At 30.9% G+C, this 22,979-nt stretch overlaps 1 protein-coding gene across 3 annotated transcripts; it reads left to right on the top strand.

Moving 5' to 3' along the window:
* Positions 1 to 13,052: 13,052 nt before the first annotated feature.
* On the top strand, positions 13,053 to 16,022 carry LOC145195002 (uncharacterized). Of its 3 annotated transcripts, XM_090086667.1 has the most exons (4): positions 13,053 to 13,414; positions 14,628 to 14,809; positions 15,045 to 15,234; positions 15,706 to 16,020. In XM_090086667.1, exons 2-4 carry the CDS (start codon positions 14,741 to 14,743, stop codon positions 15,774 to 15,776), a joined length of 330 nt encoding a protein of 109 aa, XP_089942793.1. In that variant the 5' UTR covers positions 13,053 to 13,414; positions 14,628 to 14,740; the 3' UTR covers positions 15,777 to 16,020. The 3 variants fall into 3 exon arrangements, with proteins under 3 accessions (XP_089942793.1, XP_089942792.1, XP_079928891.2); XM_090086666.1 differs by lacking the exon at positions 13,053 to 13,414 and having other exon boundaries at positions 13,690 to 14,809; positions 15,709 to 16,022; XM_080072765.2 differs by lacking the exon at positions 13,053 to 13,414 and having other exon boundaries at positions 13,694 to 14,809; positions 15,706 to 16,014.
* Positions 16,023 to 22,979: the final 6,957 nt, after the last annotated feature.

Here is a 22,979-nt window from a genome sequence, read left to right as displayed (position 1 = left end):
AGAAAAAGCAGAACATCATGTGAAAATAAAGTTAATCAAATGCCAGTTGTGAGATTCAGTAGCTGCCTCACCCCATTAGGTAAGGGATTACCACATGATTATTCTCAGTTAAATATCTGGAAAAATATGCAATATTTTACTTCATTAGATGACAAAAGCTGAAGAACAGATCGCATCCAATGTCATTGAAAATAAGGTAGCATCTCCAAAATGCACAATTCGTTTGGAAAAAGCATCTGGAGGTAATCCACTTCCTGTTACTCCAGGTACAATTTCCGCAAGAATTAATTGTAAAATTATAATTTTGTTAGTAATTAATTATAAAACTATACTTTTTTTAATTTTTGTTTGTTGGAGGTAATGAATGCAAATTTTCTATAGGGTCGATTGCAGCAAGATTACTTTCTGCCACATCAACGTTGACAACCCAAGACCTCATTAATGCACAAAGTAACACTGGCCTCTCCAACATTAAGATCACAAAATTAGTAAAAACTGTCCATCAGTCATCAGACAAGGAGGTGATTGAGCCCAACTTTTATGCCAATTTTCAAATGGGCTGTCAACAACTGAAGGACTTTTTTACTTTTACAGACTTAAAAGTCACAGATTCCAATGGTTGTGACACAAACCATGTTGTTGTTCATTGCAAATATTTGTCTGTTCTGGTTTGTCAAGTCATTCAATCTGCAGGAATTTCAGGTGACTACTTTGTCAAATTAGCGTTTATCGAGGCAAAGGTTTCCTCAAGTTTTGTGTTAGTGTCATTGAGAGTTCCGTAGAACAAGAGGCATCGAACTCACCTACTCAAAAGCGACTTTTGAGTTCCAGAGCAGCAAAAGCAACAGATGTGAATAAAGAAATTCTTGTTGCAGTCTCAGAAGATTTGCCAGAAACTCATTCTAACATGCAAAAGGTCTGGTCACTCATCAATACGGATGCTCTGAAGTTGATTATTGCATGGAACATGAAAATTTCCAACATTATTTTTGGACTTCAAACACACTCAAGCATACCGCTGTTGTTGGTGTGATATTGACTCAAAGAACCTTGCTTGCAGAGGGAGTTTAACCACACTTGGCTCAGTCAAAAGAATCTCAAGTCTTTTAAACCATCGGATGGAGTATTGTCCAAGAAAAAAATGTTTAGCAATGTTGTTCACAACTTAATTATTAATGGACCTAAGGATACACTGATTCTATACATCATTCCATTAATGGAGTTTCATCTTCTTTTGGGCACAGACAATTAACTATTCAAAATTCTCAAAACTATGTGGTCTGATGCTAAAAAGTGGCTAGCTATGCCTCACATTACCAAAGCCTAAATCATGGCGGACAGTTTAAAGGAAATGAATGCAGGATGTTGTTAAAAATTTTGATCTTTTACAATGTCTTGCTAAAGAAACTTCCAACACCAAAATTCTTGCTATCATTGAAGCTTTCAAAAAGTTTAAGTTGGTAGTGAATTAATGCTTTGGAAATGTACAAGAAAATGCTGTGTTTACTACATTCTCATTAACAAAAATATCATCTTCGTATGTCAATGTCCCTTTTTTCACTTTTTCATCTTGTTCAACGATGACGCTCACTACTGATTTCATAATCATTGCTGCAACATTAAGTGTAAAGCCAAGTCGCGTCAAACAATACCGTTTGCTCTTTAACATCATCCGCTTTTAGCTGGAGATATGCTTTTCGCAAGCCTATAATTACTTGACTGTTACCCATTCGTTTCCACTGCCTCAACTTTTCAACACAGAGGTCCGAATCTCTTGTGAACGCTTTGATCAACCTATTGGTTTCTCTCCAGTCTAGCACCGAACGAACTTTGTTTTTATTGCGTTGAACCACTGCCACTAGTGGTAGCTGGCCATTTGGCGGTCCCATCGTATGTTCATCATATTTCAGTAACTATGCAAGGTTTATCCACTCCCGTAATTCGCTCTCATACTCTTGCTCAACGCCTTCTGGAACTGCGTAATGTGCTACTGTATTCGCTGATAAATTTGAGTCGTCCCCGTTTTTCCTTATCCACTTAACTGCCCAGTCCACTCCATCGAGCACTGCTTTGTGATCCCGTTTCTTTATTTCAAGTTGTGTTTTTTTTGTTCCTTTTTTACCATCGCGCACACATTCTCCCCAAAACTTGGTTTGCCCGACGGAAGAATGGTAAGCTCTTTTAGCAACCGTATTGAACTCATTCCAAGCATAGTATTTGCTCCAAAGGGTCTAAAACTCGCCACTAAAAGATTGATTCCAGGTTTTTCATGAGATGCAATCATATAGAAATGCATAACTATTTCTAAAAGTTAATTAGCTAAGTATTCTAAAAACTATTTCTGATAAAAGACCTTCCCAGCTAACACAAAACGTTCAAGTACGTTCGAAGAACGTTGGAAACGTTTTTAGAACGTTCTTAGAACGTGCCCGACCTATTCTAACGTTCTACGGACGTTTCTTGAACGTTTTGTGTTAGCAGGGTTCATTACTTTTCAATAACTTCTATTAAAAAATAAAAAGGTAAAAATAAACCTTTTTAGGTTCAGAATTTAAGCATTATGTTTTTCTCGTGATGGTTAAATAAAAAATAAACAATTATAAAGTTACTTTGTAATTTTGAAATGTAAGTAGATCTAAATACACTTAACCGCAGCTTCTATATAGGCAAAGTATGGAAGATAAAAATTTTTACAAGTTACAGGTAGAAAGCAATGGGGCACAATAATTTACAAGTGGGGCATAGTAAGTTACAATAAGAATGAAATGGGCAGTGGGCTATGTGACTAAATTAGAGAAGTTCATCCATCAACATACAGAAAAAGTACTGAAAATGTGCTCGGTAAAGATAAAGTAACTGATGATATACCATCAGAATTAATTGCAAATATTTCAGACTGTAAAAGTGATAATGATTGCTGTCCCCCATTAGAAATAAGAAAAAAAGGAAGTAATAAGCTTACTATTGCTGTTGTTTCTCTTGTCAAAAATGTGAACCTAAGCGCACATCAAATTAAAACTGTGTTTCAACAGTGATCAAAAGAAGGTAATAAAGTCACAACTCCAACTCAACCATTTACAAAGGTGGAGTGAAGCAAACATAATAAGAGAAACTTTTAAAAAACGCTCTAAAAATAAAGTTCATTTAGATGGTAAAAAAGATGAGGGAAAAGATATACAAGATATAATTAAACGAAAATTGTGAAAAAGATATCATATTAGAATTTTTCAGATGGTAAAAACAAATGTTTATTTAATGGTCTACTGAATGACTTTGATTTGTGGGATGCCATCAAATTTATCATTAATGACACAACTGCAATAAAAATGGGATCTAGAGATGTCTTGTCCGAAACAATCATTCTTCTGTTTAGTTTAACTTTAACGCTAGTTTCTGACCCATTGATAATCAAGATCTGTTCACACTAATCAAATGTAGTACGTTTAGATTGATAAGTTAATTACATTAAAAATTTCAATTGCATATTGTTAAGGACAAATAAATAGACTGAACAATGAAATGAATGAATTATTTATATGTCCTCTAAATTCATTTGCTTCAGTATTTTAATACCTCTCTTTTCAGAAGGTCTCCATAACTTGATTTTGACTCAGAAGTTAAAAATCTACTCAAAATATTTAGCTTGTTGTGATGAACAGATTTAGAAAATTGCTCAGCAATTACATCTAATGATATCCTAAACTTCTTTAAAAAAAGTGACAAGGTGTTATTCAATAAAGTGATAAAAAAGTAATTTTAGGTCTTTCACACACACTAGATCTTTAATTACCGTATGCAGGATTTTTTTATTTCCAATTTTTTTCGTTGATGTGTTGTTGGCTTCTTTCCAATCTGAATACTAATGGAGTCCCCCTTGTCAACAATCTCATAGTTTCACCCAAATGAATGTTTTGAACTCGCTGTATTTTTTTTGCAAATCAAGAGAAAAATTATTCTACTGTATTTAACTTTTGAACTTTATTTTATTATTGAATAAGTAAATTTTCTTTCATACAATTTATTTGTAGTTTTACCTTTTGAGATTAACAGTATTCTTTTGATTATACACTATTATTTAATTCTCCATAAAAACTTTTTTAGGACAAACATCAAATTCAAATTTCAATTCTTTGAAAACAAATGAAGCAAATTTTTTAAAATAACTTTGTTACTTAATTTGCTACTTTAAGTACAGATTCAAAACATCCTAGCACATAATTTTTTTGCATCAACAAATTTATTTAATATCTATGTAACTTATAAAAAATATCAATATCATAAAATCACAACTTGACATAGATATCTTGAATAAAATGTTTTCTGTATCAATTGATCTATGCATAAAAATTACTTATATATTACCTGAAGGTTTATACAAAATAGGCAATCACAGGTTAACTTTGCATTACATACATGTATGTGTTTCCTGTGTATGTGTTTATTGATCTTAACAACAAGAAATTGATATTTAACAAGCAACCTGAGCCAAATTTGACTAGTGTTCAGAGTAACCGCCATGTTTGATCTCTCCCTTCATCAAATTGTATTTTATGCATATTGAGTTAAACATATGAAAATAAATACATTCCATTAACAAAAATGGAATTACAAAAAATATAGGAAAATAAGAAAATCAAAAGAAAAATTTTTAACATTTTACTAAAAGGACACTTTTTATATTTAACAAAACTTTAACACTTTTTTGTATTTAAACATTCTTTTACACACAGCTACTTTAGCGTTTTCAAATGCAGCTCAAAAAATCCATGAGCTCTTTGTTTTAAAACTTTTAGTAAAAAGTCAACAAAGCTTCATAAAATAACTAGAGTTACTTAAGAAAAAATGAAAGCGTTTATCTGGGATAGATATAATCAAAACTTAGTAAACCGTCCCCAAATTATTTGCAGCAATTTTTATAAAATCTTTGTTTGGATAAGAATAACAAAAGTTAATTTGTGACTAATGGATTTGGATCATAATCATCTTTTTTATTTATGAGGCCATTGAATATAAGTTGAATTGTTTTTTGTTTAGATAAGTTATCATATTTTCAAAAAAACGTCTGATGTTAGAGATATATCAAAATATATTAACATTAATGCTTCTGAATTGAAATAAGAAAAAAACAAAAGCATGTTTTTAATATGAAGTTGTTATTTTATGAATTGTTCACCTTAGTGGGGATGTAAAATACAGAAAAAAAATTAATTGATACAGCATATGGATTGGGATTAGCAAGTCATTACCTATTGCTTCAATTTTCTTAAAAACCAAAATGGTAAACAATTGACCATAGTAGCTTGGACTCATGGTAAAAAAAGTGATTATTCTGACCTAAATTAGGTTTTTTCGGAAACAACCATGGAGCTTGCTAAATGCCTAGTACTAGCCCAAATTCCAACCAATTAGTTGTGGTCTATATTTAGAAAGCCTTCAGTTTCAAAGTAGCATAGAAGGAAATATATTTAAAAAATTGAAGGTTTCAAAAGCTGTATTGGGTAAATATTTTACCTGCAAATAAAAATAATCTTTGAAGCTAGTTATAAATCAATTATTGGTTAATGTAAAGGATATTGGTGAAGTTATTAAACTAATAAACGCAGAAAAAAATATTGACCCTCATTCTACAATTTAAGATTTGCTGTGGATTCCGGTCAAGTTTTATTGAAGGTCACTAAAAATATTTTTAATTTGTCTAATAAAACAAGAAACCAAGCTGACTTTGATGATGGAATAAAGGATTTTTTTATCAGAGAGAGTATCAAAACTCAATGAAAATCTTAGGGAATTAATTGATCCACTTGATCTTTAAATTGTCAAGTACTCTGCTGCATTTGATGCAAAGTGTGCAAACTCAACGTTCGATATTGCAAGTCATGCTTTGTCGTAACCAGGATAAAAACAAATGCTAGAGAAAAACAAAAACTTGGTTCTCTTGATCACCATTACAGTAAATATACTGAAGTCGGATAACCAAATACTATGATGGCTGATTATAAAAACATAATTAACATAAGAGTATTGCATCTTGAAGATGATCCGGAAAGCAGTTATAGAAAATTTTAGTTCCAGAATCTGAGTTGCATACACTAGTTGGAAGAGATAAAACTCTTGGAAAGCTATTCTTAAAAGTATGGCCTGGCTTTGAACAATGGTTTCACTCAAGTTATGTAATTTTTAGAGGCTGCTGTGTCATTGGACTTGATGGCAACAATGCCAACAGACTCTTGGGTAGGTTAAATATTCTTGCTCGTTGTATTTCTGATAAAGGAAAGCATAATTTATTTCCAATAACTGAATATTTAGGAAAGTTTCAAGCAACTAAGCAAGATGGTTTTTGTATAAAAATAAATGCTAATACTGAGATTGTTATTGAGGAATTCAAGATTTTATATGCTTATTTAAAGGAATATGTAAATGACTATTTTAAAATAACTTCCTTAAATTAGAACCCTGAAAGGTTCATAATACAGATAAAAATATTATACCATATATACCTATACAAATAATCGTTTTGGATGTAGATTTTTCAAGTAAAACATTTATTGAAATTTTATAAACTTTACTTAATCCGGCTTAAATATCATTTTACACTGTCGAATTTAATTTTATAAAAATATATTAAAAAAGAGAAGAGAATTATCGGTCTTGTCAATATTTTTACTTTAACATTACATTGTTAAGGCGAAGTCAGAAATATTTGGGTTTTATATAACATATACTGGGAATTTCTCACCAATATATGTGACTTGAATCAAATAATTTGATTTATCTTATTTTAGTTTATTTAAATTCTGATATAATTTATATAATATTTATACGAACTTTTTTTACATTACAGGTGTGCATTCGGAGATAATTGATGAGCTTAAAGCGGGTGATTATCAGAGAGAAGAGACTCATACAGCTGTCCTTTCTCGGAACCCAATCCCAACCCAAGGACATTGCAAAATATTCTCTCCAAATCATTAAAAAATTGAGTTTGACATGGTTGTGACTATGTTCTTCATCACTACTGACCAATATTTTTTTCTTGTTGAGGAGAAAGACTAAAAAAACATGATTAGATTCTGTGATTCATGATTGAATGTAAAATGTTCCTCAACATATGCAAGGAACAAGCTTCTTCTAATGTACAAGATATGGAAGAATATACAGGAAAGCCTTTTTTTATATTATTACAAAGGGCATGCATAAAAATTGCCCATTTAGAATGAGTACCATGTCTACTAACGAGTTTTTAAGGGTATCAGATATTTAATAAAGAATTTACAGGTATAACATACTACTTAAAGGGATATTAAAAGGTTTCTTTATTATCTATAAATAAAAGCTTGTAGAGTTAGATTAACCTTACAAGTGAATTAAATGATATATAATTTTTATTTGTGCAAGAGTTCTAATATTTATTGCTATTATTTATTTCATAGAAAACTTGTATGTTTGATACTGCATACCATTTTAATAGAAATTTTAATCATAATTGATTTAAACAAAAGTCTAAATTAGTGATTACTTTTTTCCCATGCTTTTGTAAAAATAAGTTTAATATTCAATACCACCAAATAAGTATGTAAGGGTAAAACCTCAAGGGATTTTGTTTGTAATTGATCATCAAAAGGGTTTATTTCGGGTGTTACAGTATGCTATGTTTGAATATACCCATTACACAAAGGAGTTTTTACATGTTTTACTTAATATTTTAAACTGTAATACTTAATAAGGATCTAAAGGAAGTAGAGACAACAACCTTCACAACTGCCCTCTTGACTTTAGGAACTGGAGAGTGTAATAAGAGTGAGACATGTTACTATATTGATTGCCAAATTTGATGGGAGGACCACTGCTAAAAAGATTGCTGCTGCTTCGGAAAAACCTGTTTAAATAATTCCTTCTATGGTAAGGGTTTCTCCACTGGGTTGTGTCATTGATTAGGCACAAAGCATGCAGGCAGCCCTAAAGGAATCAAAGCACTTCCTCAATCTCCCCGAAGGCAGCGTGCAGTGTTGCGACCATAAACTGAATACTGCCCTGAAAAAATGAATGAACTGAGCTCATGAGTGATGGGTTATCAATGGGCAGCACTAATCTAAAACTACCTTGTGATATTTATGACATTGGTATCTAAAAGTTCCAATTTTCTGCCAAACAAGGAGGGATAGTCATAAGACTGTGGTTGATGTGGCCCTCGAGTTGAAACCAGTACTGGTAACACTGGTAGACTCTAAAGAACTTCAATGCCTTACACTGTAAGAGAAACAATTTGGCTTCATGGAGACTCTGCAGCGCAGATTAACCTTTAAAAAAGAGATTAGTGATAAGGGAGGAAGAAACCATTATTGACACAATCCTTCCACACATCAGAGGGTTGCGTGTAAGGGCACAACAATTGTCCTAGCCAGTGATCTAACCTATATGAGAGTTCTACCTATTACTACTTGCTCTAATAGATAAGCGATTTCCAGATAACTGAATTTGCCTTAATGCTGTTAAGTTGGCGTTTTCTAAACCAAATCCACTAAGGTTTTACTTTTTCTAACAGGGAACAAAGCATCAGGGAATTCATTGATGAACTTATTGACACTCATGAGTCAACATTCATCCCCTGGTAGAACCAGCGAACAGGATGGGACAGTGAGGATGGTACACTTCAAAGCCTCTTATGTGAGGAACAGCCATAATCAAAGTATGGCAGCATATTGAACGAGATGGATGCTAGCCTTTAGGAGGAAAATCTGGCAGAGAAAGTTAAAAAGGGCCCACTCAAAAAAGAGCTTAGATCTACTTGAAACCGAAGCGATTTCCAAAGAGCGCCGACACTCTGAAGTGGTGGAGAGACCACAAGGACACTTTTCCTTACCTTCGCCGAATTGGAAGGTCAGTGCTCTGTATTCCTGCAACATCACCAACCTTTACAAGAGCATTCTTAAAGGTAAGAAAAATTGTAACACACTCAAGGTCTTACCTTACGCTTAAGATTGCTCAAATGGTAATCTCTGTAAAGGACAGCATGAAGAAGTTTGCTCCAAAGGTGAAGAAGTGAATAATGAAGAACAAACAACGAAGAACGAAGTGTGAGTGTAAATTGTGTATAAATTTATGTTTTGTAAATAAATATAGTAGAAACTTATAAGCCTACAGCAGTACTCACCATATTAAATCGGTAACAACCTGTTCAAATGGACGGGCATATACAATTATCTTTAAAAACTAAGTATGGGTAGAATCAATCATGTAAATAGGGTACAATTAACCGAGACTACCGAATACCTGGTGACACAATACCTGGTAATATTTTTAATAAAACTAAAAACGTTGAATTTGGAAGAACTAAATCCTCGACACTAATCTCATCAAGATACCGTTAACAGATCTCCAAAAAGTAAAAGAATACTTTTGCGTTTAAGAAACTAATCGTTAAACCAAAAAATATTTCGTAAAACCATACTTAGGCTGTTCAAAAAATCAAATATATTTCAAATAAGAACAAGTAAATAATAGTTTGTTATAGAGTACCATTTAATATATAACCAATCTACTTTTTTGTTTTCCAAAACATACTTCGGAATGCGTTAACAAGCACAATTTTCACATATGCTGCACTGTACCTAATTCTTAAATATAATCTTTAGTGTGACAGAAATAAACGTATAAAAACCTTTCAGCTTACGTACGTACTCTAAAGTTTATTGCAAAATTGAAGAACCTAAATAATTGCGTAATATTTATCTTTCTTCAATACAATTATATGAGGCTAGCCACACTTGCGTACAAATTCAATAAAAAGAAACTTCTAATTCTTTTTCTTAACGAAATCCGGAAAACAAATTGTCCTTATTACACTTTACATATTGCAGCAAACAATTTCTCATTTCCAAAGCGTCAAAAGCATTTTTGTGTTGTGTGTTTACATGCCAGACATCTGTTTCCCTAAAATATCTTGCAAATGATCAGAAGATTACAATTAGATGATAAATAATATCTTTCTTTAAGATTTTTCTTTACCATAAGAAACAACAAGTTTTTAAACATAACATTCCAAATTATATGTACTTCAACAATTTTGAATTACATATAAATAGGAGGGATATGTTCAGAAATTAGTTAATAGTTGAGCAGGCAATGGATAAGTTGGAACTCCAGGTTCTTAAATTTTTACTTAATTAAGTTTTCTTTCAGGCTTGACAGTGTTGTGTACAAGAACAATTTATTTTGAACTTTCTTTGAACTCATACAGTGGGTTGTAAAATATAGAATCAGTTGATTTTTAATATAACTTTTCTTTATGTTTTTTTAAAATTTAAAGCAAACAAAAAAATTCATAATTTAAATTGTTTTGAATTTTATTAACAGTGGTTTTATAAACAAAATAAGCGCACCACGAACTTTCACACAAGCACGAACACGTCTAGGCATAGATTCAACTAGTCGGATGCATAATTCTCTAGGAAATTCTTTTCAAAGCTTTTCTAAGGCCTGCTGTAAAATCCATTGTTGTCGTCTTCCGTAAAAAGCTCTGGCTGTTGGCAAAAGTTTACTTTTGAGGGTTTCTTTGTAGTTGTATTGTTTAATTCTGTCGTTATAAATCTTGTATGAGCCTGTTCCTTTATGGGAGAAGCATCCCCATATTCCGACTGATCCTCCTCCACCTTGTATCCTTGGTACACAAAAACGCTCTTTGAACTTTTTACCAGCCAGCCTCTTGATGGTTAATTTTGACTTGCGATTTATCACCTCAAAATTGGATTCGTCGCTGAAAATGACTTTGGCCCAGTCTTCTACAGACTAGTTAAGTCTTTTTCTATACTAATTTAGTCTTTTTAGGCGAGTTTTTGTAGTTTTTGAGCAGCGATATAGCAATCTAAGCCTTTCTTATTTAGGCATCTTCGTACAGTCCATCAACTAACACTAACGTTACCTGGCGTATTTTTGAAGCCTTTAGCAAGTTCGTGGTAAGAAATTTTAGGGTCTTGTCTAACCTTTCGATAGAGATAACTTTAGTCTCTTGAAGTTAGGTTTAGAGGCCTACCAAGCTTTGGTAAATCTTTGACATCATTATGTCAAAGATTTACCAAGAATTGGTAGGCCTCGTAAAATAGCTCGTGGTTTTTCAACGTTGTTTGTACATATTTAAGCGAAACATTGCACATTCGAGCTATTTCTCGTTGCCTTTTTGTTTTATCTTTTAGCAGACCAACAATTTGCCATCGTTTGTTGTCTGAAACAGCTTTTCTATCCATTTTTGTCTTTTTACTTTACCAAATAATTACCAATGCGAATAACTTAAGATATAAAAATGATAACTTACTTTTATTTTCGCAAGAACGTTTATATAGTTCGAAAGTAATCAACCGCCAAATTTTAGATTGCTCAGAAAACATTTCGTTGAGATATTTCAACTTAAGTCGTTAAATTTTAGTTGAATATATTTTTGCTGCATTAGAAATAGAGGTATGTTCAAATTGATTTAATAATTACTTAAAACTGGTTAACCTAACGAGTTCGAATTATATACCATTCGATAGAGAATTAATTAAGGCATTTAATACACTTTTAATCGTATTAATTAGTTGGTTTCAAAGATAATTGTGAAAAAAAAAAAAAAATTTCACACAAACAAAGTAGTGACTCTATTTATGCAACCCATTGTATGATAGGTTTCTGATTGCTGTGAGCATTTCCCTAACATTCACTTAAAAACAAATACCTATAACCTTCTTAGATCTCTAACTGTAATCTTCAATAGATCTCTTTTTTATTTTTCACAAACTTTAAGCTTTTAGTTAATTGCATGGTGTTTTGTAGTATGATTCATAATCATCTACGGATAATTTATATACAGTGATAACATCAAACTCGACCGCCAAGGAGGGTACATTTTTTAAACTAGAAAAAAGGACTTGGATGGTTAGGCTCTTGAAATGATGACAAAAAAAGTTCATAAATTGTACCAATCTAGACCGGTATATTTTGGGATTATTATCTCATCATAAAGTGACGCAATGTATATAATAGCTGCTTTAGAATAACTTAATACAACAAAAACACCATATTTGATCAAGAAGAAAAATCCATGTTCTTGAAAATATACTGTTTTTAAGCAAGGATTGCTTGACTAAACAAAGTGGATGGCTGTAAAGTTAAATTTCAATCCTACATCTACATCTTTTGTAACGTGCAATCATTTTAAACGTAACGTCATTGTTGCTAAAAGATTGAAGAATTTTGTTAAGAATGATGAAGTTCTTTTACAGAGCACAAGGAAATTGAAGTTAAAGGAAAAGAGTATTTAAGTCAGCTCTAATCTTAAACTAAAAATTTGTTTCTGACATGCTAGTACTAGGTCTAGAGGGCTAATAATGATCTTAATCATTTTTTGTAAATGATGACTTAATAAAACTATATGAACTTTACAATTAGGACAAAAATATTTCTTTGGGTAAGATTCCTAGAGGTAATTAGCTTGCTACATGCATAATTTTGCGCTTCTCAACTTTCTCCCTCCATCGCATCACCTCTCGCAAAAGTTTATTTTTGTTATGTCTGTCATATAAAAAGGATTGTTCCAGAAAAGACTAGTACAATATAGATGATACAACTCACTGTTGCAGAACTCATTCAACTGGTTTACTCGCTAAAAGTATGAGTTGTAGTGTATGTAACTTGTACTGCACACAGCAGTATGCACTCTAAGTTACATACACAACAATTCATACTTTTTTTTTTAGGAATCGATCAATCGATAAACTCATTTGGAGATGTCAAGTGAAGCGCTGCAAATGAACCTTTAGCATGAGAAAAGGCGACTTCTTTAAGAAATTCCATACACATTTAAGGCAAATGTAAGGCTTAACTACCATTTGGAGTAGAAGCCTGGGATTATCAATAAGGGATTTAAGGCAAGAGCTAAAGATCGGAAGCGAAGACACCGTTGTTGATTGAAATCTGTTTTGCAGAGATATTTGTGCTTCATACTTCCTCAGTAACTTCATACTTCCTCAGTAACACAAAAAGCGGCCGAAAGCACATTTTTGTAATATATGAATCTGCCCAGTAAACAAGCTTTAGTTGGTCCAACTGATGGGCCAGTATCGGCTATAGTTGGCTAACTATTGGCATTTCGTGCCAACCATTAACCGATTGTGTACCGCGTGTTTTTGAATTGTTAAAGTTTCCCGTAAGTTTTATAAATGTATTTTAAAAATAAGTCTCACGGTCTAAGTGAATATATTCGCTGAGACCATGCGACTAATAATTAAAATTATCCAAATAGATTCATTCAATAATTAAAACTATTCAATAGAGTTAGTTTAGTTTGAAGCTATTTATCTTTTTTTTTCTTTCAAACGCTTTTTTTACCGTTTAATTTAACTTTTAAACTCAAACTCTACTACACTTCTTAACCTTTACGCTGGTAAGTACAAATATTTTACATTTATCCATTAGTTACACATCCAGATATAATTTTTGACATTGGTTGAGTTTTTTAATTTATTTTTATGATGACACCATTGTTGTATTTGTATTAGACATTTTAGCTCTATTATAACTATATATTTTATTTGTATGTATCTATGTGTGTGTGTATATATATATATATATATATATATATATATATATATATATATATATATATATATATATATATATATATATATATATATATACACATAGATACATACAAATAAAATGTGCTTTATTGTCAGTATAAACAGAGTATTTGGGCGTACCCACTACGTATTTTTACTAAGTAGTTCGTATATAATGCACATTTTATAATGTTTTATAACATAAAATAACTTAACACATTAAAGACATGGTATGTTTTTTGTTTTTAATTATTTTTTGTTTTTATCTTTTGCTTTTTGACCTTTTGGGAGTTTTGTAATGATTGGGAATTTTGTTGTATGTGATGTTGTCAGGCTGGCTAACACCCTGATATTTATATGTATATATATTTATATGTATATATATTTATATGTATATATATATATATTATATGTATATATGTGTGTGTATATACATATTCATATAATGCATATAATTGTAGCATTTTATTAAAAGGGACATCAACTTCTAAAAACTATAAGTAACTGTTCAAAATATTAAGGATCAGGAAAGTAAGGTTTTGGATAAACTATTTGTTTGTTGTTTTTTTGTTTGTTTTACTACTTGTTATACATTGTATATGTTTTACGCATACATACATTGATTATGATGCTGACATATATTGACAAAAGAAAACTATTTATATTTTATGTAAAAAAAAAATTTGTTTTAATTAAAGTCATAAATGGATGAAGGCTTTAAAAAAATACATATTTCATGTTACAAAAATACACATTTCTACTTTTTTATGCAGATAAAGGTTTTAAGTAATGCTCTTTCGCGTGACCTTAATAACACAGCACAAAAATGTGCTAGAATACCATTTTCACAGCAATCAATTCACCTACAGGGATAAATAACATGAATGTTTAAAACTTTAACTCCAAATATTTGAGTTCCATAACACCTTCATCTATGTGTGTCTTCAATTTAATAACTAGATTGTGTTTTTGAAACCAGTTTTCCAATAAGATTCAAATGCAATGAAATATTATTTAATTATTTATGTATGTTTGTAGAGAAGTTAGCAGCTTTGGAGTTAAGATTAAAAGAACTGGAGCAAAAAAATAAGTTTTTAGAAGTTCAAAGTTTTTTGGATAATGAAGACATTGTTGTTCCCCTTGGCCTTCCAATGGAAAGTAAGGAAGATTTGGAGAGGCTTAACTTTATGCTACAGATGAAATCTGAGATGGCTCTCTATGTAATTTGAAATTATTTTTTATATTATGTTTCTACCAGTCTACAGGTTGAGTTTAAACTAGTAACTATTATTTTATAAGATCAAAGATAATTTTTTTATAAATCTTATAATTGTAAATTATCAAAGGTAATTTAATAATACTTTAGTTATATTATACCCCATTACATTTTAATTTACCTTTGAAAAAATAATTTAAATAAAAAAAGTTGTAATACGTAGCATTATTTGTTTTTAGGTCGAATATCTGCGTTCTATTGGCAGTAAAGTTGAATGTCCAAAATACATACGATGTGTGTTGGGAGCCATGTTTTCCAAAAACTTTAGCGTTTTTTCTAATCTAAACAGATCTTCAAGTAAGATGATAGCTACTGGAATGAGCAAGATTAAGTTGCAATTTTATCATTTTGTGTTAATGTGCTTATTATGTAAGTATTACTAATTATGTAAATTTTTAGTCTATTAAAGTCAACTGTATTATTATATTTACAAAAATATGTTTACAACACTAAGAAAGAATATAATATGTTAGTACTTATGACAATTACCAGTGTTGTCATTAGTTGTGACATTGTAAGATATTATATTCTCCCTTGGTGTCTTGAACTTATTAATGCCGTATTTTATTGTTAACTAGAGACGTTAATTGCCAATGTAGACCATGATTTATTAGTATTCAACTACATGATTCTTAAAGAGCATATAGAAGTTTGTCTTGAACCTATAAGCTTATTGCTCTCGGTTATCATATGCACTTATTTTTAAAACTGCTAACCAGTTAATGTAATTCTTGATTTGCAAAGTATACGTGTAAAAACTTAAAAATAACTTAAAAATAATTTATATTTAAACAAAAAATAAATTGAGTTTTTAAATTTATTTTCATTTTATTCTTTTAGCAGCAGTAAGAATTCAGTATCTGAATTCCAAGGATAAAGATATTTACCCCATAGTTTCAAGATGGTTTTAGGGCGCAATTGATCAAGGAGATGGAATAAATAGAAAGATGAAAAGCAAGGTTATAAAAAATCAGTTGCAGTTAATAAATGAAAAGAATATTTAGTTATTATTTTCATTTGCAAATTTATAAAAGCTTATTTATCTTGATTTTATTTATAGTTCTAATTTTTCTTAATTATTATTAATAATTATCTAATAAATCGCCACGTTTTTAAATACTAGCGTTTTAAAATATTGTTTTTAATTAAAGCTGCCAATATTAATTTCAAACCTTTAATAATATTAACTACAATAATAGAATATTTTCAGTTTTTTATTTGTAAATATTTTTCTTTAATGATCTGGAAATAAAAGTGTAATGATTAAAAATTTGTTTATTTTGTGTATTCAACTAAGTTATCAATAAATAATACAATATTTTGTGTGGACAGTAGTACTGTTTGACTGGTAAAATCTGATATACAAACAATCACTATTAGATAGAAAATTAAATATTAAAAAGCAAAGTTATACTTTGTTATTAAGCAATATTCAAAACATGATTTATAACTTTTGCACTTTTAATTTAAGCGCAAAAGCGAATTTAAAAAATCGCGAAAAAAAATCATATAGTTGGGCCGGTAATGGTACCAACTGTTAGCCAACTGTTTTATTACTGTTGGGCCGTTAACGGCAACCAATAGTTTAAAAACAGTTGGCTAAGTGTTGGTAAAAGCGTTACGTTTTTTTCACGGTACCAACTAAATAGCCGACTGTTGGCCCAACTGTAGCTAATAGTTGGTTATTAGGATCGGGCCAACTACTTACCAATTGTTCGATGTTTACTGGGTGTTTTCTGTCGAATTAAGTACCAAGTAGGTAGAATAGTCTTGCAACAGTGGATATTTCGTGAATATGAGCCTACAACAATGAAAGGCTTTTTAATTCCTGTCAAAAATTGCGACCCATTCATACAATTGATAATTCCTGTTTTATTGTCTAGAGTGATATGAGGGTAGCAAAAAATGATTTGCAAACTCCTGCAAATTAACATGTGCAACGTTAGCCACATTCCCAACTTATTAGATCCGCAGACTGACGTGACAACAAATCAGGTTGAAGCTATGTGGTGTCGAGCCAAGGAAGAATTCAAATCAATGGGGTCAATTGACTGTAAAATTGTAGATGATTGTTTATCAAAATTTATGTGGTACTGGAATTTTTTAAACATCGGTTTTTTTAATTTTAGAATCAGGTTGAACTGTGTATCGTGTTTGACTTTTACCTTATTTAGCTTTCTGTGTCTATGGAACGTAACAAACATGCCCTAAAATGATATAAATCAAAAAAAAAATATTTTAATAGCCACATAAATTTATTAAAAACAGTTTTGCAAACAACATTAAGGAATTCCATTTTTGTTATTTAATCAAAGTTCGTCTTTTCAATTTTTTCTTTAATAACACTGGTCAATCAAAGAAAAAAACTATTTCTTGTGATTCCATTTTTTGTATCTCTATACGCTAAGTATTTTTTAAATATCACAACAAATTTCCTTTAACAGCTTTTTTATTGAGTTAAAGCTAACTCAATTACCAATTTTACTTAGATTTTCATTTATTATAGGGTACTAAAAAGAATTACTTGTGTTTTTAGATATGGTTTTGTGAAGATGATGTTGTGTGCTTAATGCAGATTGTTTTTGCTATATATGTTGCAAATGTATATTTGAAAAATATCGAAAACCTATATCGGACTCGGTAAAATCTGCTAATCATCAATACTTTAAAGTTGTGTAAATCAGAGCAAGCCATCGGTTCCTCATATTGTAAGCCAGAAATGTGATTTGTATCTGTGGCATTGGTCCAGTGGAAAAAGGGATGCAATAAAGTTCGTAACATCCGTGATTTGAAGAGAACCTCGAAACCACGACGACGACTGCTACTTCTGCATTGTCAAAATAAACGAAATAAACCTCGAAGTCGAAGTAAGTAAGTGATCATAAATCCTAAATTATCTTCTGCTCAACGACCTTAACTAAAATCACGAGAGGTACAAGCAATACATATAAATCCACTGATGATCCAAATCAGAAAAAACCAAATGACTAAGTAAAAAAGATTTAGCAAAAGGAGCTTTTGAAATTTTATTACCTCGTTTAAAAGAAAAAAATTTGCTTACTACGGAAACCAATTTCACTTTTAATTGTACCCGAGAAAAGAACCTGATGTGTTATTTTTCTTAAGACAAAGATTTAGTCCTTTGTAACAATAATGGTAGTATTTTGCAACAGATGGATTTAAAAAACTACAAACTTAGTGATAATCATTATTTACAGATAGCAGAAAAAAAAGATTGTTTTGTATTTCTTCATGATCAAAAAGTGTGTTTTTCTTCATAACGTTACAAGTACGGATCCATACCTATTGCATATTATATATGACTTTGAAAGAAGAATACACAAATGCTTCTAAGACCATGGAAAAAGTTTAGTATCAAGACCACAATTTGGTCATTTGTATTGACTTGAAAATGGTAAACTTTCTTCTAGGTAAACAATGAGGCACACAAAGTTTCATTGCTTCATTTTTTCCGGGGACATTCGTGACAAGCAACACCTTTGGTCAAAGGTTAGGCCAGTGTGGAAAGAGCCAAAGGTTGGTACAAATATATGTTACAAACGTACCTCTTTAGTTAGCAGAGATTACATCATATTTCCGCCACATTATACAAAGCTCGGCATAATGAAACAGTTTGTGAAGACGTTGGACAAAAATGGCAAATGTTTCAAATTTCTTTTACAAAAGTTTCCAGGATTAAGTACAGAAAAACTATAGATAAGGCAACTCGTAAGAGGTCCTAACTTTGTCAAATCAATAACTGAAATCGAATCCAAACCTTGGAACTCATCAAGAATCAAAAAGCATAATTCGTAAAGGATAACCATAGGCATTGCTTCTTTTTTTTTTCTTCAGGGTAATATTACTTTTAACATAATTGAGTTTACAGACTACGTGAGGAAACTTAAACAAAAAATATCTGTTTAGCATATGGCTGAAGAACTCCTCAAAAAAACCCAATAAAAGTCAACATTCTAGTCAACGATGGGTTTTTGTCGCTTAGCAGTTTTCTTTGATTGTTTCGAGGCATTTTTACATACTAACATGTGCCTCAACTATAGCTCACAATTTATAATATATTTTGCATAATTCCACTTGAATAGTTTCCGCATAACTATGCATTATTTGCAAGTAGACTTTGATTACTTTCTAGGTGATACTTTTGTTCAATAATCTTCCTGCTTTAACTTTACAACTATATAATTAGCATAAGGGTGAAATGCAAGAACCGAACTTCAAATTTGAAGTCAAAATTCAAATCTGAAGTGCAGCTTGAGCGAATGCATAAAGCGAACTTCAACTCAAGTCAGACTTGAAAACCGCCAAAAATAGACCGTGTTCAAGCCTGACTTCAAACCAGACTTGAGAGAGCAAAACTTCTTTTCGGATGCAAGTAGCGAACTTGAAATTTCAAGTCAGACTTCAAATCTCAAGTCTGACTTAAACGGAATGCAGGAAGCGAATTTGAACTGAATTCAGACTTGAAAAACAAGAATTTTTGAATTTTCAAGTCATTTTTTCAAGTCTGTTTCAAACAAATCTTGAAACCAAACTTTAAAAAAAAAAAAAAAACCGCCATTATCATTTTACTGATACGTAACAAAACTTTACTCTTGCTATATAACTTATTACAACCTTTGCAAATATAAAAATGAGTTTTTACCAAACAAAAGTAGTTAGTTGGGTATATTGACGTAATTAGTTTAGAAGGTTACATTGTGAAAGTATATTTGTTAACAAATTCAGTGCAGAAAACTGAATACCAACATTGTGAAAACGTGTGCCTTTTAAAACATCCTGTAACTCGAATGTAATGATCCAACATGTCGTATTATGATGCCATTTTAAATTCTTATTAGCATTTTGAAATGTCGAACGTCCTAGCATTATAAAATCCTAACAACTAATGAAGACCTTACACTTTTAAGATAATAAACAGTCATGTTGCCTAATTGTATTCTAATATGCCTATTCCACAAGGCTGTTGATAAAGGCACGTTTATGTGATACAGCATAAAAGTAAATTCCCTTTAGTAATAAACAGTTCCAGTTATACAAAGAAGTGATACGTGTAAAAGGAGTAAAAGAGAGTTCATGAGAAGTAGTTACACTAATATGAAATATTAAAAAAAAACTTGTTTTAAAACGTTTAATAATGAATCGGTATGAGCTGAAATTTAGAAGAAGAAGCAGAAGAAATAGAAGAAATACGTCGAAGAAGTATGCCAAATCACATACCAAGGCTTAATATTGACAGAAGCAATCTTTTAAGAGTTTACAATTATATAGAACTTAAAAGGCGATTCAGATTTTCTAAAGAAACCTTTTTCATATTAGCTAATGACATGAACAACAATGTTAACAATCAAGGGTGCTCTCTTTCATCTGTACAACAACTGGCTATTGCATTTCAATTTTATGCTACAGGTTCATTCCAAGTGAATAGATATTCAAAAAATGGTATGAGACAATGGTACCTTCTTATTGTAGATTTGATGTATTATGTTTTTAAGTAACATCATTTTATACCAACAAATGATAATATACTCAAGTGACAATAAATAAACTCTTGTAGAGAGTAATAGGAGATTTGGAGGTGCTGAAAGTTAATCAGTCAACTGTTTGTCGAGTGGTTAGTAACATTTCACATCAAATGGCTAACAAAAGATATCTGTACAAAAACTTTCCAACAGAGGCTGATTCTTTGATAATTCAGCAAAGGTGATTATAAGTTTTCATAGATATCTGATTATGCTATTTCCTGCAAACTTTGAACTTTTCTTTGATAAAGAAAATATTTAAATTTATCAACCATTATTTAGATTTTACCAAATATAAAGATTCACAAGATGAATAGGAGCAATTGATGGAATACATAAATATGTTCGCAAGCTTCTAAAACTTATTAACAGCTGAGTTAGCAAAAACATATGAATCCTGAAAATTTTCCAGGTCATTGAACACAAGCAGAAAAATTTTTTTTTAGAGCACCTGCAATGACCTGGCGATTCAAAGAAAAAAATCCTTTTTTGTTTCGATATATTTCTGCGCTTTCTCCACCAGGATTTATTTTAGGAATATATGAAGTAAGGATCTGCGTATCGTTTCATTTCCATAGCGTTATCATACCGATATGATATCGGGAAAAAAAAGTGTCATTGGAATGATTACAACGTAATATCGTTATAAAAATTATAGTTAGTTTAAACCTCGGTATTGTAGTTAGTTTAAATCTCGGTATATACCGGAACTCTCGTCATTCCGATGATTTTTTTTTTCCAATATCATGTCGGAATGAAAACGATTTGGAAATGAAATAATACGCAGAGCCTTAGTTTGAATTCAGACTTGAAAAACGGTCTATTTTTGGCGGTTTTTAAGTCTTACTTAAGTTGAAGTTCGCTTAATGTATTCGCTTAAGTCGCACTTCATGTTTAAAGTTCGACTTCAAACTTGAAGTTCTGTTCTTGCATTCCACCCTAATTCATTTTGCTCCGCCCTACTACAGGATTACCTAAAGCAAAAAAAATACATAATTGATTACAAACAATATTAGATTTGTATGGCTTTATCGACAAATACTTTAACAGTATTAGGTTGTATATCAGTTTTATAGAAAAAAAAAAAGTTCAATGAGAATATTTTGACCATAAGCATATTTCTTTGGTAAAAGGTGATAATTCCATTAGTAATGGCATTCCATGAGTAAATGTTATGATAATAATTTATGCAATGATAATAATTATTCCATTGTTAAGTGTTATGAAAATAATTAAGGACTATTTGTTTTGAATATTCTGTGTTCCGAGTGAAGTTTTAATTTATTTTAAATTATGCGTATCCGCCATGTTGGTTCATATACAAATTGTAACACTGAGCGTATTCAATCTTTGTCTTGAGTACGGCAGAGAGCGATTATTATAAAAACCTTTCAAACCAAAGTAAAACTAGATATAGAAAGATCTCAAAAATTGATAATACTGACCCATATACGTTGAAAAAGACAAATTTTCTCTCCGATCCAGAATTCTATCCTAAAATCTCCCATACTGATATTGTTACATATTTATTGTTTATACCAAGCCCTGCCACCAAAGAAGAACTTAAATGCTTTAAAAGTTTAGAATCGTATAAATATTTTAACTATATAAAAACAATATCGAAATAAACAAAATTCCAAATGAGACTAGAAAGAGGACATTTTTCAGTTGTGCAGGCTATTATACGTGTACAAAAATATCCTATAAATAGTTTTTATATGAATAAGAATGAATATATTAATATTAACTAACCAGAAGCAAAATGATCCGAACAAACTCTGTAGTGACCGGCACTTGTATCGATATCTTTACGTTTTATAACAGCAAACCATTTTGCTCTTCGTTCTGTTGACAACAATTCCGTATCTTTATCGTGGTGATTAATAACCTTAGGAATTCTATAAAACGACTTCTTGCAGTTTTCAGAACGATTACTGCAATTAAAAATGCAACAGAAGACCATATTTGAAGATATAAAGAGTTTATGAGTTATTCAAATAAAACCTTTTCTGAAAGAACTTTATACAACACTTTAGTTTTGTTGTTAATAATTTTCGAGTTGAAACTTTTACTAAAAGGAAATAGTAGCTAGGAAAATGGCTAACTGATAAGTTTTGATATAGTTAACTTAGAGAACCGCATTTGAATAAAGTTGAGCTAAAGTTGTTTTTGAACCAACATGGCAGACAAATGTATTTTGATTTTCGTGACGTCATCTCGGAACACAGAATAGAAAACTTTTGCCGAAACTCTTTTTTTTTTTTTATCCGTACATTTGTTAAAATAAGTTGAGGAACATAACTATCTTTATCATTACTCATCTTAAATTGCCATCAGTTAATCCCAGTGGCGGATTAAGACTTTTCGGGGCCCGGGGCTATTTAAAAGTTGGAGGCCCCGTTCCACTAACAACGACAAAAATGAGTAAAACTAAGACTTTCTTGAAAACGCTATCACGGATATTTATTTATATACAAATTTTATATTTATTTTATTGAACTAAGTTGAGTGATTTTTTTCTGCTTTTCTTCCCCGCAAAATCTGCAATCACATCGCTGAAATCCAAAGTTTCTA

Source organism: Hydra viridissima, unplaced genomic scaffold, assembly GCF_058129835.1.
Source record: "Hydra viridissima isolate aposymbiotic clone 2 unplaced genomic scaffold, HvirCarnegie_v1 scaffold_5, whole genome shotgun sequence".
Classification (NCBI taxonomy): domain Eukaryota; kingdom Metazoa; phylum Cnidaria; class Hydrozoa; order Anthoathecata; family Hydridae; genus Hydra; species Hydra viridissima.
Note: the sequence above shows the minus strand (reverse complement) of the source record. Positions and strands in the feature narration are given on the sequence as shown.

Coding starts and splice junctions, on each gene's coding strand:
- LOC145195002 (XM_080072765.2), top strand. CDS start 14,618: ATGTTTGTAGAGAAGTTAGCAGCTTTGGAGTTAAGATTAAAAGAACTG. Junction 14,810..15,044: donor AATCTGAGATGGCTCTCTAT/GTAATTTGAAAT, acceptor ATTTGTTTTTAG/GTCGAATATCTGCGTTCTAT. Junction 15,235..15,705: donor TGTGTTAATGTGCTTATTAT/GTAAGTATTACT, acceptor TTATTCTTTTAG/CAGCAGTAAGAATTCAGTAT.